The sequence below is a fragment of the Erythrolamprus reginae genome, chromosome Z, assembly GCF_031021105.1.
Source record: "Erythrolamprus reginae isolate rEryReg1 chromosome Z, rEryReg1.hap1, whole genome shotgun sequence".
NCBI lineage: Eukaryota > Metazoa > Chordata > Lepidosauria > Squamata > Dipsadidae > Erythrolamprus > Erythrolamprus reginae.
In genome coordinates this window covers 102,443,091-102,465,507 of record NC_091963.1, presented here as the reverse complement: position 1 = coordinate 102,465,507, position 22,417 = coordinate 102,443,091, and the positions used below count along the sequence as shown (strand labels likewise).

At 40.8% G+C, this 22,417-nt stretch overlaps 1 protein-coding gene across 7 annotated transcripts in view; it reads right to left on the bottom strand.

Moving 5' to 3' along the window:
* NT5C3B (5'-nucleotidase, cytosolic IIIB) overlaps positions 1-22,417 on the bottom strand; it is a 38,884-nt gene that overhangs the window by 1,564 nt on the left and 14,903 nt on the right. For 5 of the 7 annotated variants that reach the window (XM_070727709.1, XM_070727712.1, XM_070727710.1 and 2 more), the window contains 7 exons: positions 7,485-7,583; positions 7,130-7,199; positions 5,881-5,927; positions 5,196-5,281; positions 4,964-5,053; positions 3,177-3,339; positions 67-267 (listed from right to left, as the gene is read on the bottom strand). In XM_070727709.1, coding sequence (XP_070583810.1) covers positions 67-267; positions 3,177-3,339; positions 4,964-5,053; positions 5,196-5,281; positions 5,881-5,927; positions 7,130-7,199; positions 7,485-7,583 — 756 coding nt within the window. Of the gene's footprint in view, positions 1-66; positions 268-3,176; positions 3,340-4,963; positions 5,054-5,195; positions 5,282-5,880; positions 5,928-7,129; positions 7,200-7,484; positions 7,584-11,043; positions 11,287-12,929; positions 13,214-22,417 lie in introns of those variants that run through there. The other 2 variants (XM_070727715.1, XM_070727716.1) reach the window with 2 other exon arrangements.

Here is a 22,417-nt window from a genome sequence, read left to right as displayed (position 1 = left end):
GCTTGATTTTGCTTCCACGCAGGGCTTTCAACATCTCTTTTAGCCATATAGATACTCTCAACTCACTCTGTCATTCAGGAAGCCAATCCGGAGGATATTCTCCACGTCAGCAACACCATCTGCCATACTGAGGTCACCCATGGAATCTCCAAGCAGTAAGATATTTGTTCTGGTGCACAGTTGCTGGAAATATTCTGTGTTCTTCAGGACTGTGTTGTTCTTGTTATAGATGTGGATAAGAGGATCTTTGAAACCTTGCAGAGCACCCTTTGAAGGCGAACATAATGGGGTTATAACACAAAAATTGCAAAATGCAGCTTAGAAGACATTTTGTGGACATGCATACCCATAAGACTATAGAATTTTGGTATTGGAAAGATGATAAATAGGAGGCTGGCCAAACTTTTAAGGATCATCTCCCAAATTATAAGATTAAATATTAGGCTTAAAATAAACTGAAAATTCGTATCCAAAATCCACTGCTTGAGAATACTTCTGGTGCTTTCAAAGCCAAAGCAGCAGAGGCTCCTTATGGGAAAAAAAGTATTTTATTATTATCTTAAACCATATTGAATTAAAGACATCCCTAAGGACTGAAGCAGCCAGATCTAATAGGAAACAAAATTAATTTTAACTAAAAGCTGAGAAAATAACACAAGCTTTAGCCTCCATGGAAATTAAGCTCATCTCCATAAAACAGTATTCTTAATATATTTTAGAAATGGCTCTTCTAAACATAGTTTGAACAATCTCAAGGATACTAAACTTGAAAGGAATATAACAGTGATGGTGAACTTATGGCACGTTCTAGACAACAAAATGAAGCTTTTTTAAAATAAATGCTTGATCTGAAGAGGCTTCTGTATCTTTTTTTAAATACCAGAGAATAATTATACTTCCTGAAAGCCACATCAATTTTAAAGATCTGTAAAAGTATAATCTGAAATGTAACGGTGTCCTGTTTTACTATTAAGATAAGGCAGCTGTGTTAAACCCTAACTTAGTCATATTTGAAGTAGATCTATTTAAATAATTCAGAGGAGTTAGTGTGACTACATTTAAAAAAGCTTTCTGGCATTAACATACAGTGATCCCTCTATTATCGCGAGGGTTCCGTTCCAGGACCCCTTGCGATAATCGATTTTTCGCGAAGTAGTGGTGCGGAAGTAAAAACACCATCTGCGCATGCGCAGATGGTGTTTTTACTTCCACTGCCGCCCGCCCTTCGCCCGCCCACCCCGTTGCTCGCGCCTGGGGTTTCCCCGTGCGCGCACCGCCCGCCCGCCCACGCCATTGCTGGGGCCGCTTCCCAGCTGGGAAGCAGAGCTGGGATGTCCCCAAGCGCGCGCGCGTTGCTGGGGCCGCTTCCCAGCTGGGAAGCGGAGCTGGGGTTTCCCCAAGCGCACGCGCACCGCCCGCCCACGCCGTTGCTGGGGCCGCTTCCCAGCTGGGAAGCGGAGCTGGGATGTTCCCAAGCGCGCACGCGTTGCTGGCACCGCTTCCCAGCTGGGAAGCAGAGCTGGGGTTTCCCCAAGTGCGTGCGCACCGCTCGCCCGCCCACGCCGTTGCTGGGGCCGCTTCCCAGCTGGGAAGCGGAGCTGGGGTGTCCCCAAGCGCGCGTGCGTTGCTGGGGCCACTTCCCAGCTGGGAAGCGGAGCTGGGGTTTCCCCAAGCGCGCGCGCACCGCCCGCCTGCCCACGCCGTTGCTGGGGCCGCTTCCCATCTGGGAAGCGGAGCTGGGGTGTCCCCGCGCGTGCCGCCCGCCCGCCCACGCCGTTGCTCGCGCCGCCGCTGGGGTCTTACCGGGGCAAGAGGGGGAAGACCCAGGGAAGCCGCCCAGCAGCGCATGCGTGGCCATAGAAAAAAGGCACGCATGCGCAGATGGTGGAGTTTACTTCCGGGTTGAAAACTCGCGATATAGCCCTTTCGCGATGCTCGAGGACGCGAAACTCGAGGGATCACTGTACTGCCATAATGTACATTTCTCCAGTTATTTGCTATTTCTATGGGTCAGAGCCACATGCAGAGAAATATACATCAAACATTGTATATCAACTGTACTGTTTGTTATTTGCTATTTAGCAAATTGCTGGAAGGCAGAGGCATATTTTTTCCCCTTGTTTTCCTGCCCCAAAACTAAGTGTGTCTTATACTCCAGTGCATCTTATACTCTGTAAAATATGGTATATTTCATTTCAAATGCTTTGCAGCCCTCTCTAAGCTGTTTACAGAGTTATCATATTTTCCGCAACAACAAGTCCTCATTTTACCAACCTTGGAAGGATGGAAGTCAACTTTGAGCCTGGTGGGTTTCAAACTGCCAATTGTACGCAGCCAGCAGTAAGCAGAAGTAACCTGCAGTACTGCATTCTAATCACTTCACCAAATTTGTTGCCAAGTGAGACAGTTGAATTTTGCCCCATATTATAATCTTTCTTGCTTGTTAAGTGAATCACTACAGTTAAGTTAATAACACAGTTGTTAAGTGAAAACTTATTTTCCTTTTGGCTTTGCTTAGCAGAAGGTTACAGACAGTGATCATGTGATACCAAGACACTTTGCAATCATGATAAATATGAGTCAGTTGCTAAGTGTCTTATTTTTTGATTACATGATCACTTTTTTCAATGCTGTAGTAACTTCAAACTGTTACTAAATGAACTGTTATAAATTAATCTATTCAAAAATGTTCTACTTTGGACAACAAAGATTGAACATTTAAATATTTTCAAACTATATACATTTCTACTTCTATGTTCTACTTCTCCATGAAAACAAATAAACCAAGATCCTTCAGACTGCAGGTGATCAATCATAAGAGCAAATGCTATTTTATACACAAACCTCTCACACAGGAAAAGAATATGGATTCACAAAAATCCTTCTGCTTTTTTACATAGAATATTTTTAATATAGGGCAAGTCATAGCCTCATCACAGCACAACCCAAGTTTTTACCACTCTTTAAAAAAATTAGATCCAAACCCCTAAGATATTAATTGTAACTGCAATATTCAAAATTATGTATATTGTGGCAAAGCCTGTTATTTGTACATCATCTCTGATTCTAGAGGAAGCATTTTGAAGATACTCCCATCCGGGCAAAATAGCAGAATCTTTGGAATGCTTCTAGGTCAGAGGCGATGAAGTGGGGAAAAAAGAGATGATTCAACTCACATTTTCATTGAAGTCCATGTAATTGGAGACCACATTGACATTAGGGTAGAATACACCGGCCTGATGAATTATTTCCTCCAGCACATCACCTACACCTGCTGAAAAGATGAACAGGGGAACTTTGTTCTCATGCAGCTGGTCAAAGAAAATGTTGAAGCCATCTCTAAGTGCAAGAAGGAAAAGAAAGAAGACATTAGGCTAATGTGGGCATTTATATTTAAAGGGCATCGGCAACGTCTCAATGTTTCTAATAGATTAGCTCAAAAAGGGCAATGATTTCCTGAAGCACACAAGTACTGGCAGGAAAAAAATGTCCCTTTTATATTATCAACAGTAAATAGTGACCTTGTCCACTCACTTACCAGTTTTTTGGAAAAATAAGGATCTCAGATTGAAAAAGACAAAAGCTTTTGACTGTTAGCTAAAAATTAAAATAGCATTTCCTAAAATATAGAAAACCATCAAAATCTGTACTTATACAAATATAGCTTTCTAGATAGCACGTGTATCCTTAATTGCAATAGTTCCAGTTAATAAATTGATTGCTTAGTATAAAATGTCAAATTTATAATTTAAATCTATTATTTAAATGTACATTTTGGGTGGATGGTTTAAACAATGGCTTAAAGTTCTACCAGCTGAAAACCCATGCACATAAACACAGATTGTAACAAATCCTTTTCTTGACATGTGAGTTCAAGTTGGATAGGAAAATGTACTGTAGTTTGTTTGTGTGTTTGTTTGTTTCGACTTCTATGCCGCCCAATCCCGAAGGACTCAGGGCGGCTTACAACTTCCATCCATTTGTTTAGTGACTGTTCAAAGTTATGACAGCACTTGAAGAAATGACTTACAAATGATTCTCATATCTACAACCATCATATCTTGGCAATCGTGTTTTCAAAAATAGGCAGAAGGCTCTGCCCACTCACCCGGACCCCATCATTTTCTTTTTTAAACCCTTTGTGCATGCTCAAAGCCTTCTGAGAATGTACAGAGGGTGAAAAATCATGTGCTTCCAAACTGGCAGGGAAGGTAAGTAGATTTCACTGCTGGCCCAATCCCTTTCATGGGGTGGTTGTTTTGGGAAAATAGGAGGAGAGAGGCATATTGGTATGTTTTCTGTCTTGAATTACCTATTAAGTAATAAAGGCAGGATAGAAATCTATTAATTAATAAGTCAAGGATTACCTGTACCATTCCCAAATCTTTGGCTAAATGTGACGTTTCATTGAAAAATGCATTTAATTATCTTTGCGCCTCCAGCATTCATCCTATGAAGAGGCCATTAGAACAGTCAATCGAATGGCCTCTTCACATAATGGCCTTTCAGTTTTTTATCTCAGGAAAATAAAAGTGGACTATTATACATTTATTAATAGAATTATTAAAATATGCATATGAAGAGCTCCAAAACTTCAAACACATACTATTATGACTGTTTCTGGCATTCCGCTTTTATAACTAAAAAACATTCTGAATCCCATTTCCTTCTTCTTTCTTCTCGGTTTCTAGTACCGTAATTACTGACTCTAATCAAGTTGTCACAACTGTATGCTAAGAGATTGGCTTTGGGTGAAAAAGAACATGCAAACAATAAGCCCAATTAAGGTGCAATATTAAACTTTAAAACTTTGGGTCAGTTTTTATATATAATTCCATATGCAGAATTCCATTTTCACATAACTGGGGGATATTGAAAACCAAGAAGAAATAATTGTAATTATGCTTGGATAATTTACCTCTCTTTTGAATTGATTTTGTATCTTAACATGCAAACCTCATACCTGAGTTTAACATCCGATTCTTTCACTATTTGAGCAATATCATTCTTCAGAATCTTTTCCTGGGACAGAAGGTTATGGGCTTTAGTCCACCTGGAAAATATCAGTGTCAGGAGCTCTTGTCAGCTGAGCTAATTCACCCACCTTCTGAGCAACCAAACCACCCACCCCAATTCCAACCTACAAATTGTTTTGGGACATCAAACAGAATAATCTTCTTTGCTACAATACTCACCATTCTATCATGAGAGGGAGTTTGTCCTCCATAGTCCGATAAGGGTCAATTTCAATGGGATAGTAATGATGAAGTAAATCTTTCAGCTGCAAAATTGGATAGAATCAGCATATTTGTTCAAAGAAATAACAGAGTTTCGAAGCTGATAAATAGCACTGAATAATACGGAGTTTTAAAATTGGAACACTAATGTTACCTTTCTGTATGTAATTACATGGAACATTAGATAATGTTAATAGATGGGCCACTGTTAATAAGGTTTAATCTCTGGCACCTTCCATTTTAATATCAGCTACTAGCAGGCAAAACTGGAATCTCCAAAGTTGATTTTAAGTTACATAATAATTCACATAAGTATCAACAATAACCTTCACATCAACTGATTTCAAATTCACTGAAGCTTTAAAAAACTGACTCCCATTTTCCAAACTTGGTATAAAAATGGAAAGAAAGTGAACTGCCCCAATATACTCTTTTAGCAGTTGACTTCTTAATACTTCAAGTTTCCATTCCTCAAAGAAAGCTTCATGCATTAAAACAGTGAACTATTTTCTCTAACTAAAAAAGTCTAAATGGTCATAAAATTTTAATTCCTAGGAAGGTTCCTGGTAGCGGGACATGTAATGTGAATATCAGCTTGGATTTTAATTTCGATATTTGCTAAAAAATTCCTAGAAGCTCATACCTTTATTCTGACTTCTTCACTGATGACCCGGCAGTTATCTATGATATCTGAAGAGATACAAGCAGATTTCTAGAAACTCTTATACACAGTAATGCTGAATCTAAATTTATTTTGAACATGCAGTGTTTTAAAAGCATGTTCTGAGTTTTCAAATAAAAGGATGAATGCAAATTAATAATAATATGCATGTGGCTGTGTACTATGCAAAACCAGAATTTTAACTGGGCCATAAAATCTAGTAACTTTTTAAAAAAATAACTGAATTTTTAAAAAACTATAACTATTTTATTATTAAAAAGCAAGTTTCTAGTTTCTGAGCCTGTAAAAATAATAATGAAAATTGTGTACACTTCCCAGTTGAAAACAAAGATTAGACGAGTGCCAGAGAGTAGTACTTTATATCTGTTTAAATTAATTATACATGTAAAGTTGCCCAACAGCTTATTATTTGCTTTACTGATAGCAGTGCTTCTCACTTTGTGAAATCATACCTTCCAAGACTTATTATTAATGAAATTTTGAAATCATAACTATTTTAGGTTATGTTGAAACAATAATTAGATTATATTAAATAGAATGTGTTGTATAAATCAAGAATTACATCCTGGTTAAGAAAGAGTGCCTTAATCAAATTTTAAAATGTAGTTTGTAATTAAATTCACTAAGCTAAAACTATATTTCAAAATATTTCAACTCAGATGGGCAAAGTGACGGAATCTGAGGGAATTCTCAATTTTACTTTAGAAATAGACAAAAAATAGACTGGTATTTCTTTCTTTTCTTTTTTTATACTCCAAAAGTGTATAATGTGAGGGTACAAAATAGCCTGGAGAAGGTTTAGTCACACCCCTGTCTGCCTTAAATGCCTTTGACTCCAATAAGAAATTATGGTTAAAAACATATTTAGGCATTTGTAAAATAAAGTACTATTTCAGTGATCTAAATTGGTGCTTAACCATTAAAATCTGGATTAGCCTGATTATAATTATTAGATTAGCCAAATTATAATTACAATTAGATTGGGGTCAATATATCATCTGAATATACACGCATATATACGGTATCAATGACTCACGTAAAAGTGGAGCAATAGGAAGAAAAAAGTAATAATAATTTGAGAAGCTTTTACAAGCCACCTTGTAAAGAATGAGACTGAGGACAAAAATATGAGAAAACACCAAGAAAAAGAAAGAAAGAAAACACTCAAGAAGAAAGAGAATTGATAATTAAAGCCAGAAATTACACTCACTGTGCGAAGTAGGACAGCGCTTCCCATTGAAGCCAAACCGAGTAAGAGTCATGTCAAAATCAGAAATCACCTGGATTGAACAGAAAAGACGATTTAGTAATTTATCAAGGAATATTATGTTCAGGTGGCATCCTACATCACCATATGACAGAGCCACTTAGGAATTAGGGGTTTACAAATTATTCTACAAAAGCTTTGATGTAACATTCAATATTAATGCAATGAATTTTAAGTTACACTGAATTTTGTCCTGGCCCCCTGCCAACCATTTTTTTATGCTGGTGAAATAGTTGGGATAAAGAGATATCCTGAAAAGGTGGGAAATAAACTAAGAATTATAAAAAGAGTCACACACCTGGAGTCTTGATGGTCCCCCTTTCCTGAGTGCTGAAACTATATTTTTTACATGTTCAGGATTCTTCATCCGGACAGTTATTTTCTGCAACTCAGGTACCTTGAGATAGATATAGTATGTACAGCACTTAATTATATTTTTGAACACAAATACCACTTTTACAGTTGATAAAAATTATTAAAAAATGAAATACATAAAATGTATACAATCCTGATGGTGAACCTATGGCAGGCGTGCCCAAATTGCCATACAGAGACATGTTGCCTGACACGTGTGGTATCACCCATTCCTCTTCCGGGTTTCTAGTGAACGCATATGCACCCGCCAACTAGTCTTCTGGTTACTGGCATGCATGCATGCGCGACAACCAGTGCGCATGTGTGCCCGGTGATATCTACCCACTTGTCAGCCAGGAGCACAGTCGCCAGTCGCTCCCCTGCACCTGCCTGCCTGCCTCCTCATCGCCACCACGAGGAAAGGGCCTGAAGCTGCGCTGCCTGGGATCCATGTGGGCTGCTGCAGGGGGAGGCCAGGCATGGCTGGCTGGACACTGCCTGGAGCGCGATACTAGCAGGAGGAAGAGGAAGCCGGGGTGGCGCAGCAGGTAGAGTGCTGTACTGTAGGCCACTGAAGCTGACTGTAGATCTGAAGGTCAGCGGTTCAAATCTGATCACTGGTTCAAGGTTGACTCAGCCTTCCATCCTTCCAAGGTGGGTAAAATGAGGACCCGGATTGTGGGGGCCATAGGCTGGCTCTGTTAAAAAGTGCTATTGCTAACATGTTGTAAGCTGCCGTGAGTCTAAGGAGAAGGGCGGCATAAAAATTGAATGAATGAATGAATGAATGAATAAATGAATAATGAATGAATGAACAAATAAATAAATTAAATAAATAAATAAATAAATCTTAGCCAGCGCGAAGACTGCTGCCACCTTTTGTGCCCCACTGGCTGTCCCTGCCACTGTCAGGGAAGTGCTGACACCAGAGGCAAGGGAGTGGTGGAGGCAAAGACAGGTGGATCAGAGCTTCCCTGTCTCCTTGCCCGAGTGAGCTTCTGCTGCAACCCCAAGACTCTGGTGGGGAGGGAGGGAGGGAGAAGCCCCAGAGGATTGGGGGCACAGCAGAAGCCCAATCAGACAGAGAGACAGGGAAACCCCAGGATGGCTTGCAGCTGTGCTATTTTTCCTGATGGGTTCCAACATGTCCTCGCGCCCCTCACAGCCAGTATGAGAAGCCTCTAATGGGGAGGGGGGGAGAAACCCCAGCCCGCTATACCTGCACCCGCCATGGGAACTGTAGTGTGAGAACAGCCACCGCCAAGCACGGGAGGGTGGGGCAGGAACAACAGGCTGGGGATTCTTTCTCCCTCTCTACAAGAGGTTTGGGGGCGTAGCAGAAGCCTACTCAGGTGGGGAGACAGGGAAGCCCTTGGATGGCTGCCAGCTCTGCTCCTTTTCCTCTGATGGCTTCCAATGTGCCCTCTTGCCCCTCACAGCCAGCAGCAGAAGCCTCTGGGGGGAGGCGAGTTCCCCCCAGGAGGACCAGAGGAAAGCACTGTACGGAATAAGAGTGCGCTGGCCAGAAGTGGTCATACTCCCTTGTGGAGGAAGAGGCATGAATGGCCATGCTGGACACTGCCCTGACTGCAAGGCTGGCAGGAGGAAGAGGAGGAGCAGTGGCGGCAGACTGTTCACGCTGGCAAGGTTTGGTGCAGTAGGCTTTCCAGGCCCAAAAAAGACAGGGGGGGGGGTATGCATGTGTGGCGCATGCAAGAGAAAGCAGGCATGTGCAGTGTGGAGTGCATGCGTGGGGATGGTGGAGGTGGGGTGTGCATGCATGTGCAGGGGTGGTGCGCATTGCATTGTGGGCGCTGGCATACATGTGCGCTATTGCACACATACACAGACACGTTGGCACACAACCAGAAAAAGGTTTGCCATCCCTGGTAAACAAAATTAAGTCCAAAATTAAGATACATGCAAGAAGAAGTAAAAATAGTAAAATAAGGAAATTTCCATGTTTCTATTCCCAGTCCTTTTGTTTTGAAATCTGCCATGAGATTATCATCGTTTGTGACCAGCTTGGGATGCTTGAAAAGCAGGAACAACACGTAATAAAGAGAACTCCCTATAGCTAATTAGTTAGGGAATGCAAACACAATTATTCAAGTCAATGTTCAGAATCTAAATTATGGCAGCTCTGGAATAGCAAAAAACCCAAACTCCCAATTTGTCTCTTCCACAAAATTAAAATAAACATTCATGTCTAGCCCTCTTTCTATAAATTCCAATATGTTTGTTAAAATGTTGATCTGACTATTTCAAAAAATAGTGACTGTTGGTATAAATATTTTCTATATTTACTTTCTACACAATTTTCTTTGGAAGTATGGTGACAGTCAGATATTTTACCCAACATCTGTCAAGGTTGCTTTGTAAAGCTTTATATATGTACTGTATATGGAAGTGAACAAAGAATAATTCACTTTGGTCCATAAGCTGGGAAGCTTTCCTCTAAGAATTTTAATTCATATTGCTTACATACAGTAAATAAGGAAAATCAAGGCAGATAACTTTATATAAAGTTATCTGTAACTTTAACTGTAAAGTAGAATTAGGTTTAGTGATAAAGTTGCCTATGAAACCCATCAGAAAGTTCAGATGATTAAAAAACAGAATAAGGAAAATATTGTGAATGGGAAAATTCCGTTTCCATGCCTAGTAACCCGTTTTCTCCAAAATAAGACATCCCCTGATAATAAGCCCAATCGGGCTTTTATACTGCATGGCAATAAGGCCAAGCACTTACTTTAGGGTTCAAAAAAATATGAGACAAAGTCTTATTTTGGGGAAAATATGGGTATTACAAACTAAAATTGCAAAATAAAATCTATAAATAAAATATAAAACCTGTTGTTTGCTCTCATTTCTCTAACCTTTCAGTCCTACATTCTCAGTCTACAATCTTTCAATCAACTTCCCCAATCTCTTAAATATTTTAACATCTCTAATAATCATATCACTAATACCCAAATCATTTTTTTCAGTTCTGCACCATCATATCTGTAGCATCTAAAGAAAAGTTTAGATTTTCTGTATTACTTTCCCAAATCTCCATAATTAACCCAAAACAATATTCCTTACGTATTCTTAACTCTAACCCTAAACAAAATGACCACACTTGTAAACAGATCATAAGCTTCCTAACATAGAAGCAGCAGCAGGTGAAGCTAGGCAAAATCACATCAGATACCTGTACAATTAGCACAGGACACACACACACAAATGGGCTGTGTGCCCTCTCCACTTCTCTTTATACATGAATGACTGCATCTCAAAATATCACTGATAAAGTACTAAAGTTTGAAACAGTGATTGGTCTCATTAGAGACAAGGAAGGTTGAATAACTAGCTTTGTAATGCAACCAGAACAATCTTGAACTAAACACACTCAAAACCATATAAATGATGGCCGAATTTTTGAGAAGCCCTCCTATGCTATCATATAGCTAGACAATACAGTACTAGACAATACTAGCCAACATATCAACAGTAGAGACCTTCAAGTTTCTAGGTTCTATTATATCTCAAGACTTAAAATGGACACCGAACATCAAAAACGTAATCAAAAAGGTAATCAAGATGGATCATGAGGTCTTTTTCTGCCGTCAGTCTTCTATGTTTCTAAAAAAGTACAACAAAGAATGTTCTTTCTGTGCCAACTCAGAAAGCTCCAACTACCCAAAGAGCTGTTCATTCAGTTCTACTGAGGAATTATTGGATCTGTCATCTGCATCTCCATAACTGTCTGGTTTGGCTCTGCAATCAAACAAGACAAACACATACTTCAATAGATAATTAGAACTGCAGAAAAAACAACTGCTACCAACCTGCCTTCCATTGAGGATCTGTATACTGCACATCAAAAAGAGGGCTGTGAAAATATCTATCACATCCTGGACATAAACTGTTTCAACTTCTACCCTTGTACCTTCAAACAATGCTATAGGGCATTGCACGTGAGAACTACATACAAGGAAAGTTTTTCCTCTAATGCCATCACTGTGCTAAAAGAACTACCGTACAACAACTCCCACAACAGTCAAATTACTAAGACTATATTAGTATTATTCTTCTCATTCTTCTCATCCTTCCTATTACCTATCTCCTCTCACTTATGACTATAACCATGTTGCTTGGATTTTTATGATTTAATCTGTTTGTTTTATAATATATTTATTTGCTTATTAGTAACCTATGACAATCATTGTGTTGTATCTTATGATTCTTGATGAATGTATTTTTCCCTTTATTTACATTGAGAGCATATGAACCAAAGACAAATTCCTTGTGTGTCCAATCACACTTGGTCAATAAAGAATTCTATTCTATTCTTCACAAATTGCACAGTCAAAATCTGTAATATACATTTTATCATCTCAAATCAGATTAAAAATTAACATGTTTGAATTTACCATTAAATCTACCCACATCACTCTCAGCTTGAGATCTCTATTTACAATGGACAGACAATAAAATACAACCTGTAAAGTAGATTGGGCTGAGAGAAAGTGTCTAGCCTAGAGTCAGTTAGTGAAACACCGATGAGCCTGAATCTAGCTTTTAAATTATTATATTAAATTCACTTTCAATTTCATTTACTATAATCAGTCCGTTTTTCTGCACTCTTGAGAATTCACTGAAGCACTAAAGTATAAATCACACAGCCAATTAAGGTAAAACAAAGCTATTTTAATCTGTAGCTGTGGGTTATATGTAAATTCAGACAAACTGAAGTAAGTTATCCCTTGGACAATTACCCACCTATCCACTTTACTGAGAGAAAATCTTGATTCTACCCAAATGAATCTGATCATGCAACTGCCACATCCCATTTGATGCCACCTGAGGTGTTGGAATACAACTCTCATAATTTACGTTGCCATATTTGGGGCACAGCAGAGCAGTTAAACGACAGGAAAGATATAGAAAAGTCTTAACAAAACCTGCCATCGTCAAAACAGTGATCTTCGGGATCTATAAATTATAGGGGGCTGGCTACAGAAAGAATGAACCGCCATTATCGCAGTATATTCTATCCCACCCGACATCAGCCTTGCCCTACCGCGTTCCCCGTCAGCCCTACTAGCGGACATCCAGATGAAACCGGGATTTAAAGGCTAGACTTGCTTTCTTAACCTTGTTTCACCAGTCCAGGGGTCTCCAACCTTGGCAATTTTAAGCTTGGCGGACTTCAACTCCCAGGACTCCCCAGCCAGCAAAGCTGGCTGGAGAATTCTGGGAGTTGAAGTCCGCAAGGCTTAAAGTTGCCACGGTTGGGGACCTCTGCGACGGTTAAACATCGCGGTGGCCTTGTAACTGCATTGTCTCTAGAAAGCGCCAAGGTACCACACACACCACGGACGCTCCGTACAAAACCCCTCACCATGACTCCGCTTCTACGGCTGCTGCAGCTGCAAACACAGGGGCCTCCGCTCGGTTCTTTCTCAGGAGAGCCGAGGAACGCAGAGAGTGAACAGCCGCCAGGCGAGAGCTTCTCTAGGCAGCGGAGGCGACTCCTCCCATACTCGTTAACTAAGCGCCTGAAACCCGAGCAGAGGTTTTATCTTAACCGGGTCACGAAAGGCCAGAGTCCTTCCTTTTTCTCCCGTTCCCTCCTCCATCAACCGGGGGAGGAGACGCCTGGCACCAGCCCCTCCCTCCCGAGGTGAGGCGCCTTGATTGCAATAAGTAGATACGCCTTCCCTCCCAGCAGAAGTTTCTGAAAATAGCCGAGGCGTTGTGAGGTTTTAGTTATTTTATTCTTGGCAAACTCAAAACACGGGCTGCCCGTGAAAACGCTATAAAATAGCTTTAAAGGACTCTTGCTATTTTAAAAAGAGTTTGACAGTCCAAGTCACTCTTAAAAAAAAGTATAATTATGGTGTGACACGTACATCGCTTTATTTATCCATGGAGGCAAGTGATACTTCTAATAACTCATGATTCGACCCCGCCTTCAAAGACGGGAATTTAAAATCAATTCATTTAAGTACCAGAAAATGGTATTTAAAGTACCATTTTTATGAGTTCTTTTTTATTCTATTTTTATGAGGCTATGAGTTTGATCCTAGGTAGAAGCAGATGTAGGGTCTCCTGCTTGGGCAGGGGGTTGGACTAGATGACCTACAAGGTACCTTCCAACTGTGTCAATATGTTAAATGTGCAGCTGTTTCTCATAGAGATTAATGGCATCATGCCCTTGTTTTATGTGTGTGTGTGTACATATTCCCTTCTGTTTCCCTCGAAGCCTCAAGGGAAGATACTGCCCCTATTTATTCAGGGCAAAGAAAATATTTTCTGCAGATTCACAATTTGGCAAGAGTTTTGAAAATAGTTGAAAAGTATGTAGTGCTCATTGAGGGGATCATCCACAAAGCTCCTTTACCTGAGCTGGGACATGGCTGCTTACCAGTTGTTGATGGCATGTCCTCAACCTGGAGGGGCAACCCATCACCAAAGTAGCATAAAAATAGATACAGCCTGAAAGCAATGGTTTCTAGCAACAACTGGAAGGAGCCTTTTTTCCCTACAAGCTTTGTATATTGCATGGAAGAGGAGCCAGAGATCAGTGAGCTCCAGGGCTCCAATTGGCTTGTTGCCCCAACACCACCCTGAAAAAGGAGTGCCTCTGTTTTAGCTACTGGGAAAGGAGATCTTTGCCTGACGACCTGAAGATTTGGGGGTGGGGAGCAGTGGGGTCTGGTAAAAATACCAGTTTTATAGCAGTTTTATAAGGTATCTGCTAGAACGCAAGATAGATTAAAGGTAGCAACATGGTCACATTTCCGAGCTGTCGGGATAGGAGATAGCTTTTCACTTTCCTTTGATTTGGAGAACAGTATGTTGTGGACATATAAGTAAGAGCCTGAATGACTTGGACCAATCCCATTTTTAGCTAAACTTAAGAGAATCACTATTGTGGAGGAAGGAAATCAATGATCTCTAGTAAGAAGATACACAATAAAATGTTCCCACTCTCCTTAAGGTCTTACAGAAAAAGGGAATATTTATGCAATAAATACTAATTAATTCAACTGGGACTTTAGCATCCCTCTGAAAAATAAAAGGCCATAAAATACTTGGTCAAATGTAATTAGTGTGTTGTATCTGAATTGCATGCTCATGTTGCACAGCTGTGTCTATATTTAAATAAGCCACTATTTATTTGTTAAATTTATATAGTTTCCATTTTACTATCCAAACTACTTGCTAAAATTGCAGAATTCAAAAGGAGGGATGCAGAATTTTCTTTAATTGCCTAATTACCCCATCCCTTTTTGTCTTTTAATTAACTATCTTTAAATTGCACAGAAAAGTGAAAATATCAAATGCATTAAGGCTACTTCTATCCAGAGCATTCTACAATTAAAAGTTAAAGCTATCAGCAATATAACAGTAGACAGCACTATCATAGGAAATATAGCCAACTTGTTACAGGTATTCTTTGACTTTGGATGGTAATGGTGCCTGTTCATTATGGTTGTAAAACAGATCATGCATACGACCAGCCAAATTTTACAACCTTTTTGCTCCGGTTATTATTGTTCACTATGGGCTGGTTTTGCTGATTTTTGCAAAAACTTTGTAAAAGGCACTGAGATGCTACAAATGGCCAAAGATGTAAGCCATTTGCCCAGTGCCCAAAATGTGATTACATGACAGCAGAAAGGGGCTGAATGTTGGCACTTCAGCACTGGGTCACAGGTTTGCCCAGGGAGTTCTGCCATAACTTTGAATGGTTACTAAACTTTTAAGTCAAGAACTACTTGTAAAAACCAATCCCAATTGCACAACCATGTTTTAAGGAACTTTTGGAAAGATGGTGGAGCCGGGACCAGTCTCACCTGAGAGTGGAAATAATATCTCTGAAGTCCTCCTACCAGATGTAAGTCATTCGCAGGCAGGATTCAAAATATACTTATTCTGCCAAATCTAATGGGATGGGCAGAGGTAGTGAGATAGAGGCAGTTCCTCATTTTACCAAATCCTATGCCAAGGGGGATTTTAAAGATCAAAACAAGGATCTTGAATTGGACCTGGAAGCAAACTGGCAATTTGTACAATTTTAAAATAGACGTTAAAGCCGGTAGGATCCTTGTTGCTCTCTAAAATTGCTAGTTTTCTTGCAGATGTTTCATTACCATATTAGGTAACATCATTATACTAGAAGAAAGAGGTTTGCTCTTAATTTATATACGCAGTAGCTTGCATGTCAATATTGGTAGGAATTAGGAAATATTCTATTTGTTGACCTTCCGTCTTCATTCTGAATAAAAGAATCTTCTTTTTGCACTATTTAACTCAGTGATAACAACTGATATTGAAGGATAAGAATTTTTTGCTGAAAACATATTCACAAAGAATTTTAATAAGAAAGGAACAAAAGGTATAGAGAAATAAAATGTTTAATTAGTCTTTACTGTTACACAATATAATACTGTACAGTGATCCCTCGATTTTCGCGGGTTCAAACTTCGTGAAACGCTGTACCACGGTTTTTCAACAAATATTAATTAAAAAATACTTGGCGTTTTTTTTTCTATACCACGGTTTTTCCCACCCGATGATGTCATACGTCATCACCAAGAGTCACTTCTCTCTCTCTTTCTTTCCTGTCATTCTCTGCTTCAATCATTTTCTCATTTCTCTTTTTTCTCCCTTTTTCTATCATTTTTCTCTCTCTCTCTACCTTCAACTCTCCCCCCTCTTGCTCTCTCTCTCTTTCTCCCTCTCCCTCTCTGTGAGAACGCCTGCCCCCACCTCTCCTGCAGCCCCCTCGCTGATAGCTGGGACAAAAGTGCTCTCAGCTAAGGGACTGTGAGAGGGGCGAGGCAGGCATTCTCAAAGTGCTCAAAGTGGCTACCGGCCGAATGAGGAGGATGAGAAGCCGTAGCCGCCAGTGCTGCTGCAGGAGGACCCGTGTCCAAAGAAAGCCGGTGAGAGGGGTGGATCGGGCGGGCGGGCGGTAGCGGCGAGGGGGCTGGAGGCGCTGGGGGCAGCCGATATTCAAAGCAATCTTTGTCGGCCTCCGCACTTTTGTCGCTCCCTGCCCTAATTTCAAGCCCGGCTCCTTGCGCTGCCTTGAAAAAGGGTGCGTGGGGGTAGTTTTTGGCTATCCATAGCCAAAAATGGTGTTTTTATTTCCGCACCGCTACTTCGTGGAAAATCGACTTTTGCGGGAGGTCTTGGAAGGTAACCCCCGCGAAAATCGAGGGAACACTGTATAGCATATAATGAACTGCATTTTAAAAAAGAAAGTTTAGAGGCCAGCATAGCATTTAGAGTATTCTGCCTGAGCCCCGGGAAAATTCTGCAATGCAATCTGAGAGTTAAACCATTTATTGAGAAATAGACGAAACACAAATTAGGATCACAACAGAAAAATGAAATGGGAAGTTATTTTATAAATTCCTGATCCATTATGAACTTTTAAGAGAAAGAGTTTTATTAATTATAAAGTGTTATATTTTTACTTTTTTTTTTCAAATTCAATGGAGACCAGTAAGGTCCATCAGTATCAGCTTGGCATACAACTTAGCATCAATTTATATTATTAACAAATTTACAACCATTGTAAACACATAACTCTTTCTCCGAATTGTAAGAGATTTTTTTAGGCATTGTATTTTTATTATTATTATTTTTATTGATTGTAATAGATATTGATGGGAGAGAAAACTAGGTTTAAAACTTGCTGCTTCTATACTTCAATAAAACATTTTACAGAACAGCTGATACTACCAGTTTCCTGCAAAAGAGGAAAACTCTGCACCTTCTCCTGAGTCACTCTTCCCTCTTGCAAATGGCTTCTTGTCATACTGTTAAAAATGACTAACATAACATATTTCTAGTGTTTTTTGTGGTAGATGTTATAGCAATAACAGATTACCATAATGACATTAGTATACAATTTTCTTGTGAAAATTGAACCTTAGTGAAACAGAGACACAAACACAAATCAAGAATTCCAATATATGAAGAGCATGTGCCTATGAACATAGCTTTCATACAATATTACCCTAGTAATAATGGCCATGTATTATTTTTAAAAATCTATGATACGCCTGTAGATCATAAAAGGCAAACTGTTGAATACATTTTTGCAATAGAAATGCAACTTAAAAATGTTGTCTCATAAAACTCTTTCTAGCTTTGACATTTGCCTGTCTTTAAATATCTCCATTGCAATAATTAGAAATATATTTTGTTGATGAAACATGTTTCTAATTATTTTCACTCTGTAAGAAGTCCCATTCATTTAATTGAAACTTTCATGTTTGCTGAGGAACATAATCTAGATCTCTTAATAATGCTAAATAAAAATATTTTTGTATGTGTTCCTTCTGCTACAAGGCAATTTTGTCAAAATTGGCATGACTAAATAAGAATAAGAAACCACATGCAAAGCAAAGTTGTGCACTCAGACTAATGGAGCAAGTTAGTAGCGTAATAACCAGACCTTAAGAAATTCTGACATTCGATGCTACATATTATACAATGTGACTGTTTTCCATACTGCTCTTATCTCTTTATACAAATTGAAATCTCCAAGCAAGGCGTGCAAATATCTGTGACACCATTCACAAACAACCAAAGTGACTCATAACTAGTTATACAAAGCTAACCAAACATTTTGAACAAGCATTTTAATTAATATAGTCAACAGATTGTTTGTACTGATTTGAGGTTAGTTGGGGAAAGATCAGAAGCAACGTGAAAAAATATTTTATTGAAACAGTAGTGGATGTTTGGAACAAACTTCCAGCAGACGTGGTTGGTAAATCCACAGTAACTGAATTTAAATATGCCTGGGATAAACATATATCCATCCTAAGATTAAATACAGGAAATAGTATAAGGACAGACCAGATGGACCATGAGGTCTTTTTCTGCCGTCCATTTTCTATGTTTCTATGTTTCTATTTAGCAAAATATTGCAATGAAGGCCATATATACTATTATAAAAATTTCAAATATGTTTAATTTCAGGTAAATGAAATTTTGTCAAGGTTGTTATAAATAAATATAAGATATTTAATTTCACGTACTACAGATATAGATGTATCATATGATTAAAGGGAATATTAAGAGGTCTAAGGAAAAAAATAGATTGAATAGGTACAATTTCCAATTAAGCAGTTTTTAAATTTTACATATAGACGTGTCTATCTTTGGGGCTAGATTATGTTCTCAAGAAACATACTTAATTAGTACTTCAGATAATAATAATAATAATAATAATAATAATAATAATAATAGTGGGAGTTTAGGTGCTGCAACTTTGGAATGTCAAAAGATTTCCAGAAGATAAATTGCTTTCTGAAGCAGCTACCATTAAAAAGTGGTTGGCTAAAAGACTGGATCAAATCAGAGAATAAAAGATTATTATTTCTAGAAGGCCATGACCTGATGGTAGGGTGGCATGCCTTTCTATGGGAGAGGAAAGATAGAACCCATAAATACTTTAGACAACACATTATTAGAAATTCGATCCTCGAAGTATGGACCAAGATTAAAAGATCACACTATTCACAAACCCCACAATGGTTCTCCAGTATGGAGGCCATAATGCATCCCAATACAAAAGATCTAAATAACATGGTTAATTATTATAAATTACTAGATGGAAGAGGTGAACTGAAAACAAGGGAGCAATTAGAAAAAAATGGAATAAGAATAGACTGGTGGCCATACAATATAATAAAATCGAGATATCAAGAGGATAAAAAAACAAATGGGATACAAAAAGGAAAAATAGAACTTGACAAAATAATATTAGGTCCAGACCAGAAAATGATTTCGAAATTCTATAAGTACCTATTAAACTATAAAATGAAAGATTATATAGTCAAAAACAATATTCATAGTTGGGTTAGGAATTTTGAATATAGTGTAAGCCTAGACAAATGGGATACGATATGGTCCAGAAACTACAAATTAACAAAATCAACAGCATATAGGGAAAATTTGTACAAAATGTATTACGGATGGCACCTCCCTCCAGCAAGACTAGCACAAATGTACAAAGGGATAAATCCGCAATGTTGGAGGTGCAAAGAACATATGGGGACCTATTACCACATCTGGTGGACCTGCCCAAAAATAAAGAAACTTTGGATTAAAATACAAGATTGGCTAACAGATATACAGTACTCCAAATCAAAATAAACAGAAGACCGGAAGCGTTCCTGCTAGGAATAATAAAGCATGTATATGGGGCCTGAGCAGGGCTCTGCAGCTGTGATATGGGCATCCTACCTAACACTTGTAGCTGTATTGCAACGTTTTGTTTTAGAACGGAATCCCTGGACACAAGAGCTCTGCCACCACCAATTCCTTTGCTTGCCTCCCACCACTCCTTTCTCTGCTGCTGCCCGTTCAGCTGTGCCTGTCATGGCAGCCTCCCTCCCCCCTCCCTCGGCCGCATGAGAGTAAAAGCAAGAGCAAGCGAGAGGCAGGTGCACACACATCCGCGGGTGCACCCCTGGGCTTGCCTACACAGGGAAAAGGAGTCGAGCATTGATCCCCTGCCCTGCACAGGCAGGAGTACATTTTAAAATGCTGCCACCCGCTTCCTCCCATCCCTAATCCAACAAGAACGAGAGCACATTTTCAGCTCTTCATTCAAGCACAGCTAGGCTGGCCCGGGTGCCCTCAGGCCTCTTGGCACAGGATCCAAGGGGAACATGGGGGGAGGCACCGCACACGGCGCATGCAACCAGCAGAAAGAGAAAAGAGGCAGGCGCAGCAGCTCTGGAAGATGGAAAGCTGAAATCCTTTCATGGACTTGCCCCTGGAAGGTGAGTGCAACTCCATCACCGCTATGTGTGCATGCACTGTGCACGCACCATGCACGCGCTGGAATTGGCAATTTTTGCCGAAATCCCAAGGCACAAGGGACGTTCGTGCGAGATTCGGCTTCTGCGCATGTGCACCAGCCAAATCTCGCTGTCCCAGCCAGCAGCAACTGCGCCCTCTCCAGCTCTGGCCACGCAACCTGCTGTGCTCTCTAGGAACGGCTATGGCAGCTGCCCTGAGCAATTCGTGGCCTTCGGGAGCACAGCGCTAGTGGCCCAACCCAATGCTGCTCTCCGCCGAGCCCGGACGAATTGGCTGCTGCTCAGAGGGCGAGGGGAGCAGACAGAGCGCTTCTCTGCCGAGCAAGATCCTCCTTCCTCCTCGCCCACTTGTGCACAGGTAAGACATAGCGGTCCGGAATGGAGTGAGGGAGGGGAGTGGGCGAAGGTGATCTTACTTGTGCAGAAATGTTGGAGGGAGGATGTTGCTCGGTGGAGGGGCGCTCTCTCTGTTCCCCTCGTCCTCTGCTGTTGCAGCCGATTCATTTGGGTCTGGGCTTGTGGAGAACAGCGCACCGTGGCGCCGGGCTTCCAACGCTGTGCTTTGGGCCACGACTCGCTCAGCTGCTCCATTGCCATGTCCAGATGCATGCTGAAGGATGGAAGAGCCCTGCAGGCTGCTAGTGGCCTGACGTGGGTTGACACGTGGGCCACAGGACAGCACGAGTCCAGCACATCCCCTCACAGGCAGGCAGGTCTTCCCTCCTTCCCATACCTCACCCCCACTGCTCCGTGGCGGAGAAGGCGGCGAGGGAAGCCCAGAAACCATGCAAGCTGATGGCCGCTGGGCACTTCTGCTTGGCCTGGCTCTGGGCTCCGTCCAGGGACTCCAGCAGTGCTGTTCATGGCTCAGCCCAGGTGTCAAGGAGGACACTGAACTCAGCCGGTCAGGACCCAGGAAAGCCCATGGAGAGCCGGGTGACCGCTGGGAGGGCAGAGTGGGGCCTGGGCAGGGGCCAAGGCAGCGGTGAAAGAGCAAACCAAAGAGAGCTGTAACGGAGTCCAGCAGCAGCTGCCGAGCAGCCGATTTGTACAGAGGGAACCTGAGATCTCGGCTGCAAAAGCTGCAAGGGAAAAAAACGTGGGCCAGGCTGGGTCCTTTCAATGGGGCTGGCAGATCTGATCGAAGGAGACGATGGGTAGGCCTTCCAGTCAGATGTTATGGAGCTGCGGCGCTAGGCTGAGCATTTCTGAAGCAGGCAACTGTCTTTGGAAAATGAAAATGCTGACCCTTTTCCCCTCCATTGGGAAAAAGATGTGTGCTGCAGCGCAAGAGAGTAGAGCTGCGCTGCCGGAGCTCGGGCCAGTTACCGCTGCCGCTGTAGCAGTGCTCGGCATTTTGTTGCTTCCGCCACGAAAGCAACGAAATACCGAGCACTGCTACAGCAACAGTGACAGCTGGCCCGAACTCTGCCCGCGCGGCCCGCATCTCTTTCACAATGGGCCTCCAGGACGGTCGACATTTTCATTTTCCAAAGACAGTTGCCTGCTTCTTGGGGCAGCAATGGGACAACTCTCATTTCCTTGTTTCCACGCATGCGCAGAAGCAAAGAAATACCAGGATTGTCAAAATAGTAGGCGCACACACTTCAGCCTCTGCCACCTACCCCCCCCTCAGAGCGTTCCAGTAGGGCCATGAATGGCGCCCTTTACCATCAGAGACTATTATTATTTTTTGGCAAGGGAGATTTATTATAACCAAGCTGCTAAGCCATAACAAAGATTAATGAGAAATAGATTGCTCACTGTGTAAAAGAACCACAATTCCTAAGTAGATCAACAAAGGCCACACCAATAAATCCATCAACATTCAGGATAAGGTTAGGTTTCTAGATTGGAGCAGGTTGAGAAAAAAAACGAGATTTTAACTATAAGAGGAATTTTTAATCCAGATGAAAGTATCATCAGCATTGGTGATATATCTTAATAGTTACACACAAGAACAACAAAAATTAATAAACAACATATGTGATTATTTTTATGATCCCTTATGGATGTACTGGAGGCAGTTTTG